The sequence below is a fragment of the Mauremys mutica genome, chromosome 4, assembly GCF_020497125.1.
Source record: "Mauremys mutica isolate MM-2020 ecotype Southern chromosome 4, ASM2049712v1, whole genome shotgun sequence".
Taxonomy (NCBI): Eukaryota; Metazoa; Chordata; order Testudines; family Geoemydidae; genus Mauremys; species Mauremys mutica.
Window position 1 is genome coordinate 23957130 of NC_059075.1, and position 22181 is coordinate 23979310.

Below are 22181 nucleotides of genomic sequence, written 5' to 3' on the forward strand. Positions count from 1 at the left end.
GTAATCCTTTTAACGTTTTTAGAAGGTCTCTTTCTATAAGTCTATAATATACAACTAAACTATTGTTGTATGTAAAGTAAATAAGGCTTTTAAGATGTTTAAGAAGCTTCATTTAAAATTAAATTAAAATGCAGAACCCCTGGACCAGGGCAGTGTGAGTGTAGGGTGACCAGACAGCAAGTGTGAAAAATCGGGATGGGGTGGGGTGTAATAGGAGCCTGTATAGGAAAAAGCCCCAAATATTGGGACTGTCCCTATAAAATCGGGACATCTGGTCACCCTATGTGAGTGCCATTGAAAATCAGCTCGTGTGCCGCCTTCAGCACACGTGCCATAGGTTGCCTACCCCTGCTTTAGAGTGACCATCCTGACAGATTTTTGTCCAACATGTTCTTAAAAACCTCCACTGAGAGGAAGTCCACAACTTCTTTCCTTGGAAGCCTATTCCAGGGATTAACTATCCTTAAGAGTTAGAAATTCTTCTTGATAGCTAACCTAAATCTTCCTTGCTGCAGATAAAGTCAAGTGTGGAGAACAATTGGGCTCTGTCCTCTTTATAATAGCCCTTAATATATGTGAAGATTTTTATCCAGTCCCCCGCTTAGTTGTCTTTTCTCAGGAGTAAATATATTCTGTTTTTTTTTAATCTTTCCTCATTGGTCAGGTTTTCTATGTCTTTGACCATTTTTGTTGCTCTCCTCTGGACTCTGTCCAATTTATCCACATGCTTGGTAAATTGGGGTACCCAAAACTGGACACAATACTCACATTTACTTTAGACAGAAGAAACCAAAGTGCCAAGAAATAAGGTATAATTCAGTGGAATATCCTTTTTCTCACATAGTTGTCTTGAGCTTGCACAGACTTGCATAGACAAACTGTAGAAACTACATGCAGGTTTCAAGGGCCCTTACTAGGAAGAAATGAAGATTTTCTTCACTGAAGCACCTTGCAAGAAAGCTTCTGTAGGATTTGTAGTTTACGGAGGGGAGAACTGTGATGGAGGAGAAGCTGCTATATATTAATCTATTAATACTGATAGTAATAATGTCATGAATGCTGTAAGTAATCTAGTCAGTGAGGTAAAGTTACTGTATAAACATAGTGGGATATTAGAATTTCCTGTATGAATGCATTGATCTAACTTAATAAGAGCACTGGGGGAAGAGACAGGAAAACCGCACACTAGATCTTGATGAACAGCCTCAAGCACAGACTTGTAAGAAAATGGGGCACACTGTTAGCTTCAAGGAACCTGTATACTGTTTTGGCTAAAATGAGGTGCTTGGAGATCAAAAGAACAATAAACAGCTAAAAGCCCTTCTCAGAGAGCGAAAGGGCAGTCAGTTATCAGAAGCTGTCTAGGGAGACAGGTTGGCACAGAGAGAGACTGCAGAGGGAGTCAGAAAAAGTTGGGCCTTTCTAGATCCAAAGAATGGTAAACTTTAGGGAACACCTAATATGTTTACAGTCTTATCTAACTGTTTTTAAGATCTGTTTTCTTTGAAACGCTTTTGTTCTAAATAAATACTTGGCTTAAAGGAGGCTGCTTGGTCACTGTATTAACCACTCTCATTGCTCCCAGAGATAACAGAATTGTTGGCACTGAGGATAAGTCAGGCCTGCTGAGGTAATCATGGTTAGTACCAGGGATTGCAACCCAGGGCCTAGTGTGAAAGTGGGAGAATCACACAACTCCACTTGGAGGCTAGAGGTCTCAAACATCAGAGAGGGTGCACTTGATCACAGAATATCAGGGTTGGAAGGGAGGTCATCTAGTCCAACCCCCTGCTCAAAGCAGGACCAATCCCCCAGACAGATTTTTACCCCAGTTCCCTAAATGGCCCCCTCAGTGATTGAACTCACAACCCTGGGTTTAGCAGGCCAATGCTCAAACCACTGAGCTATCCCTCCCCCCATGTGATAAGGCGAGGTGCATTCGCCTGCTAACAGTGACAAGAACAAGCAAATGTTTGTATGCTTTTCAAGCACATCAGTTAACCACTACCCAGATTCTTTTTGATCAATGCTTCTGATTTTATATTTCTTTGCCATTGTGCCTAAGCAATATGTTCTGTTTAAATCCATGAGCGGGTTTCAGCTAGCAGTGTACATAATTTGTTGTGCATTTGTTCTTTCAGTTCGATTTGGAAGCAGTAAAATTGATAAAGAGCTAATCAATCGAATAGAGAGAGTTACTGGAAAAACACCTCACCGCTTTCTGCGCAGAGGCATCTTTTTTTCTCATAGGTGGGTGAGGTTTTCTTTTTGATCCTCTGGTAATACCCAGAGGCAAGTAAACACAGAAATGTATGGATCAGGATACATGCAATTTCCATTAATCTCAGCGGGAGCATCCTGTGTCCAACAGAGAGCCATATTCTACTCTCATTTACACCAATAAAAACCCAGAATAAAGTGCTTGAAATTAATGAAGTTATTCCTGGTTTACAATTTCATCACTGGGAGCAAAACCTGGCTCCCCAAAAGTAGGGGAAGTTTGGGGGAAAAATGCATGGGGAACCCTTGCTGTTTCATCCTCTTACTCAGTCAGCCTTGTATTATGAGAGAGGGCACTTTCTGTGTATGGATTTGTGACTGAATAAATGAATAACATGGAAGATATCAAGTGGAAATACAGTTATGTTAAGAGCATGAGTACTCTTTCATCTCACTGATTTAACAAAGGACAGTTTCTTTTGAAATGTGAAGTCTAGGGAGAAATCCTAGAAGTTCTGAAGTGTCATAGGCCCTCTTGAAGTTAGGTACTAAAAAGTTAAAAGCTTTCTAAAAAGTAAATTGCATTTTTAGTTTAGCATGATTCATGGCCATGACAGGAGTTGATTTTTAAATTATTTTACCTATGCAAACGCTGTTTGCATTCATTTTAGTCATTAAGGAAAATGTGAGCAAGGTCAAAAATGTGCATTTTTTTTTAAATTAGGCCATATTAAGTAATCAGGGGGATGCTGGGGTTTTGGTTCAAAAGCTGCCAGTATCAAAGTGTCTGATTCAGCGGTTCCCCATGCACTGGCTTCTCTTTGACTTCAGTGAGAGTTCCACATATGTAGCAACAACAGAACTGGGTTCAGGAGGAGCATTATAAACTCCTCTGGAGAAATAAATCTGCTTGGGCTCCAACATAACTTTCTTTCAAAGTTTTGTGTGGTTGTAGGAAATGAGAGGGGCGGGGAAGGAGTTGGGTTTTTGTTTTGTTTGTTGGTAGGGGAAAAGAATGATCATTCCAAGAGTGAATATGTTCAAGTGTTGAACACAGTATAATTTCCAAAGATGGCCATACGCTTAGGCTCCAGTCCTGTATTGGAATATGCTGGCGTAGATCTCCATGCTCCTGCAGAGTCCCTATTGACTTCAGTGAGACTCAACACAGTCCACATCATTTGATCCCAATAAACATTTGGGGCCTTAATTTGTTATCATACAGTGTCTATACAGGACCTACATTTTTCTATTAAATATTTCTGGTTTGTTTTTTTTTTAAAACTGAATCTTTTAAATGTGCTCAACCAATACCTTCTCTTTTTAAAACAACTTTTATGAAGTGTACTATATATTTATAAGACTTTTTTAAGTTACTATATTTGGTTTGTGAATACATTTTGCATTCAAAAGCTTTCACTTTTCTATTCAAAACTTTTACTGTAGCTTGCCAGCTGTTCCTTTTAGAGCTAATTTATTTACCTACATTGGTCTTCTTTGGTTAAATTCTGTAAGTCACACCATGTTTCTTCTGTTTTATTTTCTAGAGATATGAACCAAATTCTTGATGCATATGAAAATAAGAAGCCCTTTTACCTTTATACAGGTAGAGGCCCCTCCTCAGAGGCAATGCATGTTGGTCATCTTATCCCATTTATTTTCACAAAGTAAGTAGCTTCTGCCTCTAAGTTGCTAGTTTATTAAAATATTTGGTTCTCATCTGAAATATTGAACAGTATTTAGAGCTATAAAAACTGTACATCATACCTACTATCTATGTTACTTCAGTTGCATATAAAATTAAATGCAAATATCTTGTTAATGAAACTCTTACAGTGGCCTAGTTAAGCAAGTCTGTTGCTGTCCCTACACCAGTGTTACCTCTCCCACATGGCACACACACATTATTCTCCATTCTTCTTTTTCTTGTTAAATAGGTATCAGAGGCAAAAAGTACAGTATGGTCACTAACATAGCAACAGAAACCTTGAGCCTGATTCTCCAATCCCCTGGGTAACTATTTACATCTGTGGCACATGCATGCAAAACACTACTCCTGAGGCGAATGACTGGAGATCTCTGATTTGGTAGAATTTTCCATCCATTTTAGATTAGCATATGTCCAAAGCAGTGGAGAATCAAGCCCCCTTAACTTTATTACTGCCTGAATTCATTTAAATATTTTGGCTGTGCAACTCATTTGCTTTAAGTTGTTCTACAAAATAAAATATTTTTATTTCTATTAGGTGGCTGCAAGAAATATTTAATGTTCCCTTGGTTATACAGTTGACAGATGATGAGAAATACCTGTGGAAAGATCTGACAATTGAGAGAGCTTATGAATATGCTATAGAAAATGCAAAGGACATCATAGCCTGTGGTTTTGACATCAATAAAACCTTTATCTTTTCTGATCTTGACTACTTGGGGTAAGGGTATAAGAGTTCATAAAACCTCATGATCAAAAGTTTTCAGATAATCTCTGTGATCTTGCAACAGCCAGCAATATAAACACATTGACTAATGTATCTGGATCTGAAACCTTCCAGGCAATTTTTGCACTACTTAACACAATACCTTATTGTCCATGTTTTATAATATATTCTTTGCAATGTATGAACATGTGTGTGTATTTATAACAATATAAAATATACATAATATAAAGAGAATATTATAAAAATAACTGAGAGTACATAGGTGTCCTGGTAACATCAAGACTGAAGCTTCATTTGTTTAGGATGCTATCAAAACCTCAGATGTCTTCATAGTCTCATGTCATAGATTTTTTGGGCTGTGTTCTTTTCCTGTTAGGGATAAACAAGTTATTTTCATGTTGCTCTATGACTATAATAGAACTTAAATGGTTAACATTTTAACTTCCAGTAAGGGTGTGCTGCTAATACAAATCCACAAGATTCTTGCAGTTTAAAAAGAAGCAGCCATCATGGTTGCCTGCTTAGAAGGAAGAAACCCCCATAGAAGAGATTGAAACTTTAGAAATCATGGTCCTGATTCTCCTCTCACTTAAACTGGTTAGAATAAGGAACTTCCATGGAAACCTAGGGACAAGGGAGTATGCTGTAGAGCCAGCACTTCCCCTTTTTTTCCCTCATGGTATTGGCTCTCACCTTATTAAAGAGGAGGGGAAAACACTGTGCACAATTTGCTCATACCCGCCCCATCCTGCAAATCTTACTTACCTGAGTAGCTCATATCCATGTGAAAATGGTTCCATTGACTTCAATGGGACTAGCCATGTGAATAAAAATACTCACAAGAGTATTATTACAAAACCTTTTTTCTATGTAGAGTTTGCAGGAAATAAAACAAGTTTTGAAACAAGGTGCAAAGGAATATTCTTAAGGCATATATTGTAATAATGGAGCCTTTTTGTTCATTCATTTTTTAAAATTTATATTTTAAAACTTGTTTTTATAAAACAAAAGAACAAAAATACATATATAGGATCAATGCTTGTAGAGATCCAGGCCAGTTTGGGAGCCTCCAAGTCATAAGACCGCAAGTATTTTATATTGATTTAACATTTTAATGACAGTAGAAATGGCATCTAGTTATGAGGAAGAACAAAGCAGCTGAAAAGTTCCAAACTCTCCAATATCAGATTAATTAACAAGATTATGAAATATCTCTAATAAATTAGTTCATTTCTTCCTGCCTGCCAATTTTTAAAAAATGCATAAGGAGGGATTTTCAAAGCACTCAATATTGGCCTAGTTCTGCCCCTGTTGGTGTTAATGGTACTCTCATTGACTTCAATGGGAGCAGAGTTAGACCAACGCAGACTGCATCTGAAAATTCCACCCATACCATATGTACAGACACATTCATGTTGTACAAACATATTGGAGCATATTTGGAGACCTATTTTAGCCTTGAACAGAAATAGCAGCAATGTCTGCTGAGTGGCAGTTGCTGGGGCTGCAGTATTTCTATATATTCTCATGCATCTGCAGCTATTGAGAAATGTTCCCAAGGGTGTAAGGTTATAGCTGAGTGTCCGTTAATCTTCTTTCCAGGGAAAGTGAATTAAAAATTCATAAAGCTCTATCATCAAAAACAGGTATATTTTGCTTGTAGTGCATTTTGTAAGCTTGTATACTTAGTACATACGCAAGTGTATGTAGTGTTTCATATCCCGTGTAAAAGTCTAGAGCTAATGCAAGATTTAAGGGGAAAAAATCATACACTCAAGAAATTTAGAGTAAATGTTGAAAAGTTAACATCAAGGCCATATCACTTACGGCAGCAAAAGTTATGTCGCTCAGGGGCATGAAAAAAACACACTCCGACCAATATAAGTTTCGCCAGCATAAGTGATATTGTGCACAGCACAATGTCAGCAGGAGAACTTCTCCCGCCAACGTAGCTACCACCGCTCGTTGAGGTGGATTTATTATGTCAACGGGAGAGTGGCTACACGAGTAATTTTACAGCAGTGCAGCTGCATTGGCACAGCTGTGTTATGAGTTCGCTAGTGTAGTCATGGCCTAACTCTGCCTCCTTGTACCTGTGCTTGTAAAATATCGGCTCTCTTCTTAGAATTATTTGTACAACACAAATTTGAATTTCTTACACAAACTTGTACACAACGAAGTGTGCAATTTTCAAGTGAAACCTGAGGTTTTATGTCTTAATGAGACCTGAAAATCAAACCAATTTTGAATAAAAATAATTCAGATATATAGATCTTCTTCCAGAAGAGAAGAAGAATCTACTCTTGTATGCTTAGGGAAGGAGTGTCAGTTAGGTGTTCAGATACCATGATGATGATGACCAACATTTTAAAACTATGATAGTTCAGGGAGGGCTTGGTGACTTGGAGGACAGTGTTGGAGATTTTCACTAGCCTTACCTCCTCCTGCTTCCCTGGAGGAAAAAGAGACTTGGGGTCTCCCATGATACACCACAGTCTCCCTCTTGGAGAGGGAGGAGATGCATCATAGAAGTCCCTGGCCAGGGTGCATCATAGGAGCTTTAGTCTGCCAGGAATCCCAACCCATGGAGGAGAACAGGGACAGGATGCGTCTGAACCTCAATTCCCATGAGGCACCTCACTAGTATTTCCAAATCAAAATATTTTGATTTTTCAGGCGTGGGGTTTGTTTGTTTGTTTGTTTTTACAAAAAATTGAAATTTTCTACAGAAAGCAAACACTTCATTTTGTTAAAAACCCAATTTTCCATTGAAAACCAGTTTTGGCAGAACATTTTTGACCAGCCCTACTAACCACTTGTATGTAAGCTTGCAGAGAAAAGAATATAAACTTCCAAAATTATTTAATCTTGGTTTTTAAAAAATTATGTTCTAAATGTACTAATAAATACTAGGAAGCAGTGCTTCTAAGGTGGTCTGACAATCTACCCATGTTATATAGATGTTATTACAGAAATGTAGTCTACCCTCTTTGACACTAAATTATCTCCCTTTGACTCCCTCCCCCCTTTTTTTACAGGATGAGTTCAGGTTACTACAAGAATGTTGTAAAGGTTCAGAAGCATGTTACATTTAACCAAGTGAAGGGAATCTTTGGCTTTACAGACAGTGATTGCATTGGTAAGAGCATGAATATGAGTTACTGGAAAGGACTGCTGTTTGCACTTTGTGTGATACCAAAGGCACCTTGATTGTGTAAACAGACTAGCACCTGCTGCTCATTGGAAAAACTGACAGGAGAAGAACAAATATCAATATTTTGAACTGCTCACGTAGGACATAGTCCTAGAGTCCTTACTCAGGCAAAACACCTTTAGCTACCACTGTAAGTTTTCCGAGTGTAAGGGCTGCTGTTTATGGCCTTGATGTCAATGAAGTATGAAATACAGGAGTTGTTGACGTGCATGCAATGTCCACAGTGTAGAGAGTAATTCTTTGTGTAATTTACAGCTACAACTAATACCTAATAATAGCACTTCTATTGCAATTTCTACCTTAAATGCATTTTCCAAGTCTGTCTTTTGGTTTTAGTTTGGTTTTTTTTTAGGATAAATTACAGGTTTACTATCTATATTTTTGAGATGGGAAAATAGTCCTAAAGACCTAATTTTCAGAGGTGCTGAGCAGCCACAGCTTCTGTTGCCACAGTTGTAGGTCCTTAACACCCCACACAAGAAGGCTCCAAATGGTTTGCGGCTCACATAGGAGATTAGAACTCAGGAGTTCCTGGCTCCCAGCCCTGTTCTTGAACTACTAGGTCAGGCCTCTCTTGTAGCTTCTCAGAATATGTTGTTACATTCTGGGATGTGATTCCCACATATTGGCTGGGCTCTGGATAGAAAAAAATGTGTTTGTTATAAACAGCCACTGTTATTTATGCTCTGTGGGGACACTGAGCACTCTTTTCCAGTTTGGGGAAATCCACCATTTCCCTTCTTAAATTTGGAAAGGGATTTGGGTCATGAATCTCTGTCATGGGGGACGGGCAAGGAGGTCATACACCCCATCTCCTGTGCCCCTCCTGGAGAGGGCAATAGGCATCTTTGGAAGAGTCCAAAGCCTGAGATTTGATGATAGTTACTGTCTTAACTTAAAATGAGTATATTGATGGCAGTGCAGAGCTTTCTTTTCTCCCCATGGCCTGTGAAAGAAGGGAATGAACAGGGGGATTCAGAGATTCCAAGGCCAGAAGGGGCCAGCCTAACGCCCCACCCTCACACAGACTGCAGAATTGCTCGCAGAAGGTGGATTAAAACATATATTTTAGAAAGACAGCTATTCTCATCTGGCTGAGCCGAATAATTCACTTTTCTATGTGCTGATAGACTAAATACATCTCTATAATACAATTCTTAATTATCTTACTGTAGTATTAAAGATGCATGTGTTGTATGTAATTGAACTGGCAAGGGGTAAATTAAAATGTTCTAAAATGTGTTCTTTCCTAGGAAAGATCAGTTTTCCTGCTATCCAAGCTGCTCCATCCTTTAGCTCATCATTTCCACAAATCTTCAAGGACAAGAAAGACATTCAGTGTCTTATCCCATGTGCCATTGATCAGGTTAGAAATTATTTTATTTTATTTTGGCATTTTTAAAATGCCCCATCCATCAGACTTTTGTGAGGTGACCAAAAAAATAGAAAACGTCCTTCTCACAGGCAATCTCCTCAGGCAGAAGCTGAGGATATGGATAAGTCTTATACTGTGTCCTGACAGGAATTATACAGGCTGTATCAGCCCAGTAAGCACTTTACTAATTTCATACTGATTCCCATTAGGTCTTCAACCTGTCATGAAATCAGATTATTAGTCCCTAGTGTGCAAGTGTACATGAATGTACTATAGCCACGTGTAACGTGGCTCTTACAGATCTCAAAGCACTATAAAGTCAGTATCATTATCCCTGTTTTACTAATGGGAAAACTGAGCTACAGGAAAGGGAAAGTGACTTCCCCAAGATCACCTAGCATGTCAGCATGGAAGAGCCTGGAATAGAACTCTCATGTCTCCTGAGTCCTCGTCTGGTGGTCTTTCCACTAGACCACACTATATATTACTGATGGGTGGGAATTCCACAGTGTTGCGAATATGCTGAATTCATGTCCCCCTGCAGATTTCTTTGCTTCCCTGCAGAAAAATGTCTTCTGATGGAGAAGCAAAGGGAATCCGCAAGAATGGTCATGCCCCCCCTCCCCAGGAGAATGGGCATGTCAGTTTGGGTGCCTGGGGCAGGCAGTGGAGCCGTAAATCACCCCTGGGGCTGGGCTGGTATGTGTGCATGGGGAGACGTCAATCACACCAGGAGGGGGCGGAGGGGTATATGCAGGTGAACAAGAGAGGCTCTGTCCCTCTTGCTTGCTATTTTCATCTTCAGCCATAAATAAAGATGATGATATTACTACATTCACAGCTTATTTATCTCCTTTTGCTCTCCAAATCAACAGAATGCAGCGAAAGACAGGAACTGTCTATATCCAACAATATATATGTAAACACACAAAACACAAACATTATTTACTAATATGTCTCTGAACGTTGAATCCGGGTCAGTTAGCCTGCTAGTTGTGAAGCCTTTCTAGCCCTGTATCACACATCCACATTGTGTTGGCTCCCTTGTTGAAAGTCTTGTTAGAGATCAAGAAACTAACAGGCATGAAGGCAGCACTACTACTATATCCTGGAGGAGGTTTCTCTAATTTACAAGCTGTGTATGTTCCCAGGGTACTTTTGATAAGAAGCTTACACTGCTCTTGTCCAGAATTTAAGTGTCCTGCTGATAAATAGCAGACTTCTGTCTCCTGGGCAGTCAAACTTCTTAATTTTCATAAGTGCCAAGTTCACACAGTTTCTTCTTAAATAAACTGCATGGTTTGTTATGAAAGGATGGGCTCTAAAAAGAAACCAGAGATATCGGAAGGGATTTTTCAAAGGGGATTGGAAATGGGCTATTTTGTTACTGTTTGGAATCTGAACCAGGTGAGTTGTAATCAAACAGTTCCGAACTATGTATATTCAGTTTTATTCAAGGCTTTTATTGGTGGTTGTTTTAGGATCCTTATTTTAGAATGACAAGGGATGTAGCACCGAGGATTGGATATCTTAAACCAGCCTTATTGCATTCAGTCTTCTTCCCAGCACTGCAAGGAGCACAGACAAAAATGAGTGCTAGTGACCCCAACACCTCCATCTTCCTCACTGACACACCCAAGCAGATCAAGACAAAGGTAAGAACCTACACAATATGAAAATATATGCAGCACTATATTCAATGGAGTAATTTGCTTGAGTGTTACAATAAGCCCTCTTTTTTTTGTTTTGTTGACCATTTTTTTAAACATATCACATCCTTTTTCCTTTTATAATGTATTCTAATGTACCTTCAAAGATCGACGGAGTGAGACAAACATAACTAACCTAGTCTGATCTTTTGCCCTGTCAGCTATACTACCAGAATAATATTTAATGTACTAAACATCCTGTTTGTTCATCTGGTGTCTGCAGAGCTTTGCCATAAGAATAAGTCTGTCTATGTCCTGTCTCTACAAATACACAGCAGGTTTCTGTAATTTTAAAGATTGACAACCTGTGATGTAAATCAAACGAAGAGCTCTTGTTCTCTGTTGACTACTCCATGGCACCACATACCACCGTGTTACACAGTGACAGTTGCTAGGCAGGCCAAGCTTTCACTGCGGCTCAGTGGATCTGCTGCGGCCATGCACTTCTCCAGCTAATTAGTTTGTGAACAGAAATATTACATTAACTTTTTCTTTGGTTTTAAAAAGAGTATATATATCTCCTCTCCAATGCATCCCCATAACTACTCTTAATTCTAAAGAAAATCAGGCATTCATAATGACAGGAGACTAAATTAGACTAGGTTTGTTGCATGTGACATGGTGCACTGTGGAATTTGCATAAAGAATGAGTCATCTTTAGAATATTCTGAAAACTTTACAAAGTTAGACAAGAGGAAACCTGACTTTTAGGCATATGATACCCTTGATTTGGGGGTTGAGTATCTATATGTAGGTAAACCTTCTTGTACATAGAAAGTTGAGTGTTCAGAAAAGGAGTGTTCAGCCCATGTATAGATTGGTGGGGGTCACTGAAGGTCAAAGCACAGGAAAGATTTGTTGTGTCTTGTAGCTGGTTAGGCAGCATTCCTAACGTGTTTGACAAACTGTCACGGAATGTAGCAGCTAGGATCTTTGGCATGTTTTTTTTTCTGTGAACAATTAGTATCCCTCATATGAACTGCTGGGTGTGTCTTGAGGAAGCAGCATTTGTTTAGCATTGTGTCCTCTTGCATTTGTGTGTGAAGAATTCCACAATTATGCAGAGTTTTGTTTTGAGTAGGTAAATTAACTCTTCTGTTTTTTTGAGAGAGGGGAAAAAACTCTAATCCCTTGCTTTAAAATAGTGATATTCATTTAAATACAATATTGGTAGTTTACCTCCAGTCTCTTGGAGGGTATCAAATATGCTCTAGGGGCAATCCAAGGTATTGTAAGCCAATAAATCCTATTTCTGAACCCAGTAAACTGGTTGAAACAATAATTAAAGGTAGAATTATAAACACCAGATCACAATATGATAGGCATTTCTTCTACAAAGGAAAATTGTGGCTTAGAATAGAATTTTTATAAAGGAAAACTAATTCATATTCATTTAAACTTTCAAAGGCCTTTGAAAAAGTCCATTCCAAGAGGCAATTAAGAAGTCATGGAGAGAAAGGCAAAGTACTGTCTGTTGATCAAAAACTGTCTAAGAGACAAAACAGAGTAGGAATAAATGGCAAATTTCCATCATGGCAAAAGATTAACATCAAGGTGCCACAAGATTCTGTACTGGAACTGATTTTTAATAACGTTATTAATGATCTGGAAAAGAGTATGAGCAGTGAGGTGGTAAAACTTACAGATGGCACAAGCTAATTAGGTTAGTCAAGACTGGAAGACTGAGGAGTTTGAGAGGGACCTAACCAAGCTAGGTGAATGGGCAACACTATGGTACATTAAATTCGTTGCTGATACATGTAAAGCATAATAATCTCAACTACTTATACATCTAACTGGATTTTAAATTAACTTCATCAGCTCAGGAAAAAGACCTTCGTCATTGTGGACAGCTCAATGAAACCCTCTGCTCAATGTGCAGAAGCAGTCAAAAAAAAACAAACAATGTTTGCACACTTAAGGAACGAGGGCAAGAATTGTGTAGAATATATCCATATATGAAACAACGGTATGCCCTCAGCTGGAATTCTGCTTTCAGTATTAGTCATCCTTTCTTAGCAAGTATATTGCAAAATTAGATGAGATTCAGAGATTGGAAACATGAATGATTCAATGCATGAGAAAATTCTCATTTGAAGAATCAAAAGATTGGGATTGTTTGCCTTACTGTGGAGGTGCAGAGGAGTGGGGATGTGATAAAAGTATATAAAATAATGAGTGTTCTAGAAAAGTCAGATTGTGAGCTGCTGTTCAGCCTGTCTCATAACACAAGAACAAGAGGACATTCCATGAAATTGGAAGGTGGCAAATTCAAAATTGATTTTAAAAAAATGTTTACGTTTTCAGACAATGAATAATTAGCCCATGAAACTCATTGCCCCAAGATATCATTTAAGATCCAGCTCTTAGCAAGATTCAAATATGGATTAGACATTTATATGACTAAGAATACCGAGTTATAGCAAATACAGTAAATCCCAAACAGGATTTTGTCTGTAAACAGAAGAAAATGAAAAAGGGCAAATAGCAAAAATGAAGGTGCTGGACCCTATCTCTTTCCAGCCTTGGCCATTGTTATCTTCAGCTCCTCTCTTCTCCTTCTCTTGTCGCTCTTGATAGTTACTAAATCCTACCAGTTTTATTCTCTCTCTAACCTCTCTAAAATCTGTCCGCTCCCCTCCATTCTCCTTCAAAGTTAATTTCTCAGTGAGGTATAGGATATACCTAACAATGTTGCTGTTGTTTGTATGAAGATGGTTTTGTGCAATAATAATAATACATAGCCTTCCTTTCAAATGGTGACAACTGCAGCAGAAAGGACAAGGTGTTCTTAATGAAAATCTGGGTAGATTCTTTATGCAACTTAATTAGACCTAAGGGACCAGTTTATGAGTTGATTGTATGCATCATCATCTTGTCCTGCTGCTCACAGCTTGTCACTCGCCTAGTCATGTCCTCCTATTACCTTCTGCATCAGGATCAGGCTTCTTGCCTCGCCTTTAAGGCTCTGCACAAATCTGCTCCTGCTTGCACCTCAACTAGTCTTTAAGGTAGATTTTTTTTCGTATGTAATGTTGACATAAGTGCTTATGGCCCTTCCATATCAACTGTTTATAGTGTAATCCCCATTTGACAGAAGTTATACCATCAAATGATTATGTTGTTCTAGATCAACAAACATGCCTTCTCTGGAGGTAAAGATACTATTGAAGAACACAGGAAGTATGGGGGTAACTGTGAGGTAGATGTCTCTTACATGTATCTCACCTTCTTCCTTGAAGATGATGACAAACTTGAACAAATGAAGCAGGTAAGGAGCCAACTTAGAGATAATTACTATTTGTCTTTTCATGGGGAGGGATCCGGCTACAATCAAGACCTCCTATTTGAACCTCCTCATGGAAGATATCCATGGTATAATGCTATATCCTCCCTTTTTATGGGTTTCTCTATCCTAGTTCAACCCTGCGAATGATCAAGATTTGTGTGTGATGGTTGTGGCATTCTCTCCTCACATTTATCACTTTCTTTTTCTTTTAAAAAAGTGAGGAAGGACAAACCCCCTATTTTCATGAGGTCTTGTGTAGGAGGATCTCTTCCCTCCCTCTACCTCTTTTTAAATGATGCTACTTTGTTTGGCTTTTTTAATCTATTTTCATAAAGCTTTAAGTAGATTGTTCATATTAACCCAATTTATGTAGTGTGCAATGTCTCTAAACCCTTTGTAGCTTTTAAAGCTAGTGAAAAGTTTATTTCAGATGCTGATAGTCCTTATAGATGAGCACAACTTTTGACATGTTTATATTAGGGCTGTCGATTAATTGCAGTTAACTCACGTGATTAACTCAAAAAAATTAACAGTGATTAAAAAAATTAATCACACTGTTAAGCAATAGAATACCAATTGAAATGTATTAAATACTTTTGGGTGTTTTTCTACATTTTCAAATATATTGATTTCTATTACAATACATAATACAAAGTTTAAAGTGCTCACTTTATATTATTTTTATTACAAATATTTGCACTGTAAAAATGATAAACAAAAGAAATTGTATTTTTCAATTTACCTTATACAAGTACTGTAGTGCAATCTCTATCGTGAAAGTGTAACGTACAAATGTAGATTTTTTTTTTGTTACATAACTGCACTCAAAAACAAAACAATGTAAAACTTTAGAGCCTACAAGTTTACTCAGTCCTACTTCTTGTTCAGCCAATCACGAAGACAAACAAGTTTATGGGCGATACTGCTCCCTGCTTCTTATTTACAATGTCATCTGAAAGTGAGAACAGGTGTTTGCATGGCACTTTTGTAGCCAGCGTTGCAAGGTATTTACATGCAAGATATGGTAAACATTGGTATGCCCCTTCATGCTTCAGCCACCATTCCGGAGGACATGCTTCCATGCTGATGATGTTGGTTAAAAAAATAATGCATTAATTAAATTTGTGACTGAACTCCTTGGGGGAGAACTGTATGTCCTCTGCTCTGTTTTACCCACATTCTTCCATATATTTCATGTTATAGCAGTCTCTGATGATCACCCAGCACATGTTGTTTGATTTACGAACACTGTCACTGCAGATTTGACAAAATGCAAAGAAGTTACCAAGTGAGATTTCTAAAAATAGCTACAGCACTCGACCCAAGGTTTAAGAATCTGTAGTGCCGTCCAAAATCTGAGAGGGATGAGGTGTGGAGTATGCTTTCAGAAGTCTTAAAAGAGCAACACTCGGATGTGGAAACTACAGAACCCGAACCACCAAAAAAGAATATCAACCTTCTGCTGGTGGCATCTGACTCAGATGATGAAAATGAACATGCATCGGTCCACTCTGCTTTGGATCGTTATCGAGCAGAACTCATCATCAGCATGGATGCATATCCTCTGGAATGGTGGTTGAAGCATGAAGGGACATATGAATCTTTAGCGCATCTGGCATGTAAATATTTTGCAATGCCAGCTACAACAGTGCCATGTGAATGTCTGTTCTGACTTTCAGGTGACATTGTAAACAAGAAGCGGGCAGCATTACCTCCTGCAAATGTAACCAAACTTGTTTGTGTGAGCGATTGGCTGAAGTAGGACTGAGTGGACGTGTAGGCTCTAAAGTTTTACATTGTTTTATTTTTGAATGCAGGTTTTTTTGGTGTACATAATTCAACATTTGTAAGTTCAACTTTCATGATAAAGAGACTGCACTACAGTACTTATATTAGGTGAATTGAAAATACTATTTCTTTTGTTTTTTACAGTGCAAATATTTGTAATAAAAAATAAAGTGAGCATCATACATTTTGTATTCTGTGTTGTAATTGAAATCAATATATTTGAAAATTTAGAAAACATCAAAAAATATTTAAATAAATGGTATTCTATTATTGTTTAACAGTGCAGTTAATCACATGATTATTTTTTTTTACTCACTTGACAGCCCTAATTTATATATAATGAAGTCCACACTAAAGATCTCACTAATATAAGTAGTTTCCCTCTAAAACCTACCTCACAAGAACTCCTCATCCTGGGATTGGTGGCAGGGCCCACTCACCCCTCTAGCTGTAAGGGTCATTGGTGGGTCTAAGCGGCGCATGTGTTCTTTGGAAAGCAGTACTTTCACTCACCACTGAAAGCGACTATCGTTTGTTGACTTTCCCCACTCAGAATAGCTGTAAAAAAGACCAGGAGCTACCAATTTCTCTTTAGCTCTCCCCACACAACTTACCCTGAACAGGGAAGGAAAGCAGAGTTGAGGAAGTCGTTGATCCCCTGGGAATACTGCACCCAAGTCCTTGTGTGTTCCAGGAGCACAGTGGGACACACTGAGTGGTTTCCTGAAAATCTCCTAGCACTGCATCAGCAACAGCAGACCTCTCCCAGTGCTAGTGCACACATAGACCTTCTGCTAGGATTTTTGCCACCATGCTGTCTCAGAACAAGGTTAGAAAACATGGTGGCAAAAATACTTCAGCCAGCCTAACACTAATGGAACTGGCACCAGTTGTAGTGAGATAGTGGGAGGCTTTCAAAGAATGGTCATTGTAGATGCAGCTTCCTAGCTGAGTGAAACGTCATTAAAAGATTAAAAGTCCACTGAAATGCATTGGAATAATTACACTTCTTAAGGACAAAATGTACTCATTGGGTGTTGGCAACAGCTGTAGCTTGAACAGATACCAAGAAATGGCTTAAGGGGAGATGAGACCGAACTGTTTTCATTATCACTTCAAAACCAGGGCTGAGCTCCCCTAAGCCACAGCCACAGTTTTTAACACACTGAGGAACAGTTTGGTCCTGTTTACATTTGCAGCTAAGCTATTTAACAGCGGTGCAGTTGAATGAACTGCCAGCAAAGCATATGTTTCCTAATGTGGACAGAGACTTTCAGTGCCATTCAGTATAAACAGGATCCACTATCCATGTATAGATTCTCTATTAAACCCTGTGAAAGGAAAATAACAGTTTGTATATGCTGTTGTGAAATACAAGATGGCTACTAATACTTTTTCTTTAAACTGATCTCCTCGGGAGGAAAAAATGGTTTCCTGTAGCTAATACAGTAAAAGCTGTTTTATCCAGCACTTCACCAGCCAGAAAGCTCTATAAACTAGCATTTCTCATCTTCATTGAAATTCCAATTTATAGTCCAGTTGGCACGGGGCCGACGGGGTTGAGGCGCAGGCTCTGGGGGGGAGTTTGGGTGAGGGGCTGGGGATTGCAGTGTGGGAGGGAGTGCGGGGCGGGCTCTAGAAGGAGTGTGAGTGCAGGAGGGGGCTTGGGGCAGTGGGTTGAGGTGCAGGAGGAGGTGCAGGGTGCCGGATCTCCCCTCAATTGGTGACCTGCCCCAGCTGCTCCTAGACAGAGGCGTGTCAGGCAGCTCCACGCACTACCCCCACCCCAACCTGAGCATTAGCTCTGCAGCTCCCATTGGCTGGGAACCGCGACCAATGGGAGCTGTTGGGGCAGCGCCTGCAAGCAGAGGCAGCACACAGAGCTGCCTGCCACACCTCTGCCTAGGAGCAGCCAGAACAGGTCGCCACTTCCAGGAAGCCACCCGATGTGAGCGTCCCCATGGATCCGACACCCTGCACCCCCTCCCATGCTCCAACCCGCTGCACTGAGCCCTCTCCTGCATCCAAACTCCCTCCCAGCCCATGCCCCTCACCCCCTCCTGCACCCAAACTCCCCCCCCCACACGCACACACACACCATTCCCCCAACATGCCAGATAAAACAGCTTTTACTGTAACTGGATTTTCAAGTTAAAACTCTGCTCACTTAGTTTACTCACAGAAGCATGTTAAATAAAAAAAAATGTGCTGTACTGTGTTTCTAAACCCTTTAAAAATCAATGAGTGCTGTTGCAGATTACATTACCAGTGTGATATCACGTGATCTTCTGACATATATAATTTTAATATACATGCAAATCTTTCTTTGCCAGGAGTTGTGTTTTTAAAGAGATTCTGCTCAACATTGAGGCTCTTTTCCATATTACCAAATTAGTTTTTAACAACTGACACTTTCTTGGCAGGCTTACACAAGCGGAGCACTGCTCACAGGAGAGCTAAAGAAGGTGCTTATTGAAACACTACAGCCCTTGATAGCAGCTCATCAGCAGAGACGCAAACAGATCACAGATGAAATGGTGAAACAATTTATGACTCCACGGAAACTGGCATTCGATTTTTAATGATGTAGATGTAATTTATCAATAGGTAGGAAATAGACTGAATTGTTTTCTGTTGTATGTCATCAGCACTCCTTAATTATGCAAAGGCTGCAATCTGAGCTTTATAAATGTTGCTTTTAACAAGTTATTTGCAGTTTACGATCAGTGACTATTTGGAGGAATTGTTAAGACATTATTCATATCTGTATTTAAAAAAACAAAACTTGTTAGGTGAGGTATCAATTTCATAGTAACACAAATAACAGCTGCCAGATTCTTTTGCGAACCATGTTAGTTAGCAGAGGACCCTATTACTGTATTTAAATTGAAAATACTAAAATATAATAATAAAATTTCTATTGTAATGCTAAAGTCTAACTTGTAAATTGTTCTAGATATGCTAGTAAGAGTCCATATCTCAGAAAGAGAAGAAATTCTTAGTAGATCCAACTTCTTTTATCCTGTGTTTCTCAGCTTAATTAAGTGGGTTATAACGGTGGCTGCTCAGGGACATATTGCACATACACAGTAGGTGAGTTTTTCAGGGTAAATTGTACAGGAATATGTTCCCGATGTTAAATGGATATGGAGTATACACATCTCTGTTGCTAAAGCAGAGAACTGGGAGTCACGCTGACTCTGCCACAGCCTTTTGGCAAGTCACAGAACCGCCTCTCCCTTCATTTCCACATCTGTAACAGTGGAGTGATAATACTTACCTCCCCAGACATTGGCCAAGTTCACTTATGTTTGTAAAGTTTTTATCCTCAGATGGAAGACACCATAGAAATGCAAATTACTTTTCCATTGCCAGGATCTAAAATGCCTCAGATTATGCTGAGAAACCCCTTATGACTGAGGTATTTCTTTTAAATTGAGCATTTATTACAAAATCTACTTCCTCGAAATAGCCCATAAACTATGTCCATGTCCAGTTTCTTTAAGCAACAGACCCTTACAATCTTTAATGCAACACATGCAATAGCAATACAATCAATCAACTGACATTTTTTGAATGTGCTGAAAATATTATTCGTTAGACTGGATCTAAAGTATAACAATTTATGTGTATTTAGAACTCATACCTGTCTGGATGATAGAATTGTAAATACAGTTGAGCACTGAAAACGTTATGCTGTAATATTTGACAGTCATTTAAAATGAAATGAAAGTAGCTAGGACTGTTTGTAAGATTCCATCCATTAGAGGTTGATTCAATAAACTACACCTCTACTCCGATATAACGCTGTCCTCGGGAGCCAAAAACTCTTACCGCGTTATAGGTAAAACCACGGTATATTGAACTTGCTTTGATCCGCCGGAGCATGCAGCCCCCCCCCCCCCCGCCCCTCCGGAGCGCTGCTTTACTGCGTTATATCAGAATTCATGTGATATCGGGTCGCGTTATATTGGGGTAGAGATATATGTATGTGGTATGAAAGGTGATAGGTAGTTTGAACCCCCTGAAAAATCAATTTGTCAGGACTTCCATACTGTAGAACCTGGGCACATGCATACCAAAGTCTGTGGTGGTTGTACAATGAACAGTGCCCTAGTAGTCCTTTACCTATGTAAAGGTACACACCCAACTTTTTTCATACCTTACTAGATAGAGCGTGTGACATTCTGTACGTTGGGGAAGCACCCTGTAACCTCCCATATTCCTCGTCTGTATATAATTGTGATCTTACATATAAAGCATGCCTTGTAAGGTATCGGGGAAAGGTTATGATCTTCTGTATATCATTAAAGCATGTGAAGTTATGGTTGTCACTAAAACATGCTGTAAATTGGGGAATCAGCCAGATATTAGCTCTCCAGAGGCAACAGCAAGGAAGGTAACCAATGCCCGGGCAGAGTGTCAAACAACCCATCAACAGCCATTGTCCAGCAAGGGAGCTACAATTCAATGACTCACCTGCATGAGGCTACACCAAGGGGATTGCTCAACTTTGCCTGGAGACTCAGCAATGCCCCCCAGACATGCCTGGACTTGTGTTCTACAAGCACATGGACTGAGGGTATAAAACTGAACACAGGGGGCCCAGGCTTGGCCTTTCTCCTTCACCCACCTATGCTGCAAGCAACAAGGATACGCTGAAGACTCCAACTGAGGGAACTGGCCCAGATTTCAAGGGTGAAATCTATATACTATGGACAGCAGTATCCAGTGGGGTGAGAAAAACTGATTAATTTAAATGTTGCCCAATCTAATAGGGTTGAGAGTTTAGACTGCGGGGTAATATTTTCTTTTGGTAGCTAACTCTGGCTTTTTGCCTATCACTTAAAATCTATCCTTTGTAGTCAGTAAACTTCTTTTACTGTTTACCACAGAGTTTGTGGCAAGTCTGCTCAGGTTTGCAAAGGCTGGTGTATATCCACTTTCCATTGATGAAGTGGTGAACCAATTAATAAATTTGCACTGCTTGTCTTGAGCCGTGCAAGACAGTATTTTCCTGAGGTACAGTACTAGAAGCTGCGGGAATTCAGCTCTGGTCCCTTTCTCAGTCTGGTTCATGAGTGTCTCTGGGAGCATTCATGCAATCTAGCTGGGTGTGGGATCTCCACATGCAATTGTGCTGAATGATAACGGCGCCTGGAGGGGTTTGCTGCTGGTCACGAGCCAGGCATTGTAGAGACAGCCCAGGCTGAAGGGAGTTCAGGGGGCACAGCGGTCCCACAGCCCCAGGCTGCACCCCAGGGATCCCATCACAGAGGTTTATTGTGGGAAAGGAGGGAGATGTTTAATGGGTTAACTTAAAGTCTGATCCAAAGCCCACTGCAGTCAATGAGAGCTTTTCCATTAAGTTCAATAGGTCAGGTCCTTCATGCATGAGAACATGAAGGACTAATACAGTGTCCTGCTTAGAGCTGGCAGACAATGCACAATTTCTCCCTTCCCATCCTCAAAATTCTGCCAGTGCACTCAGGTCCTGCAGTCTCACAATTTGGCACAACTGGCAGCTGCTGCTCAGGAGTATGTTGAGTGTTTTTTTTAGTATGATGCGAACATACGTCCACCTGGGACCAGGGAGTAACTATGAAACTTGTTAAAGTTGGGATCTTGCTACCACTTGTTTAAACCTCATTATTTATGTGCTGAAAACTACCTCTCACCCCTGACCTGATCTTGGGAGGTTTACACCTAAAATCAAACTATAATCTATATGTTAGGAAAAGTTAAGAAGCTTAAAGATGTTGATAATAAAAATAAATAAAACTGTAATACAAGTAGGGGAAATAAAATGTGTAAGTATTTGTAACAGACTTTGCAAAAAGTATGAAGTGTAATCAGTTAGCATCAAGCCTAAATAGTTAACCTAAGTGCTTGATTTAGGGTTAGAAGAGTTAGTAAAACAGGCTACAAAACAAAGTGTTTAGTTTTTTCTCCTAGAATATGGTGGCCTGTCGTCAAGATAAAATCTCACTGGGTTTAATACACTGAAGTCAACTTTACCAACAGCTACTCGTTTATATAGACCATCACATCACCATAGTATTCGAGCACCTCCAAGTATTTAAAAATTAAAACAATTTCTATCTTCCTTCCCAGCCTGTAGGCAAACTAACTTGATTTCCATCCTGTCATA

General features: G+C 39.5%; 1 protein-coding gene across 2 annotated transcripts in view; it reads left to right on the forward strand.

The window, feature by feature from the left end:
• The window catches only part of WARS1 (tryptophanyl-tRNA synthetase 1), a 35907-nt gene extending 15992 nt beyond the window's left edge, over positions 1–19915 (forward strand). For both annotated transcript variants that reach the window (XM_045012818.1, XM_045012817.1), the window contains 8 exons: positions 2142–2250; positions 3768–3887; positions 4467–4649; positions 7694–7794; positions 9123–9235; positions 10726–10899; positions 14084–14224; positions 18454–19915. In XM_045012818.1, coding sequence (XP_044868753.1) covers positions 2142–2250; positions 3768–3887; positions 4467–4649; positions 7694–7794; positions 9123–9235; positions 10726–10899; positions 14084–14224; positions 18454–18612 — 1100 coding nt within the window. In that variant the 3' untranslated portion in view covers positions 18613–19915. The remainder of the gene's footprint in view (positions 1–2141; positions 2251–3767; positions 3888–4466; positions 4650–7693; positions 7795–9122; positions 9236–10725; positions 10900–14083; positions 14225–18453) is intronic.
• The last annotated feature ends 2266 nt before the right edge of the window (positions 19916–22181 follow it).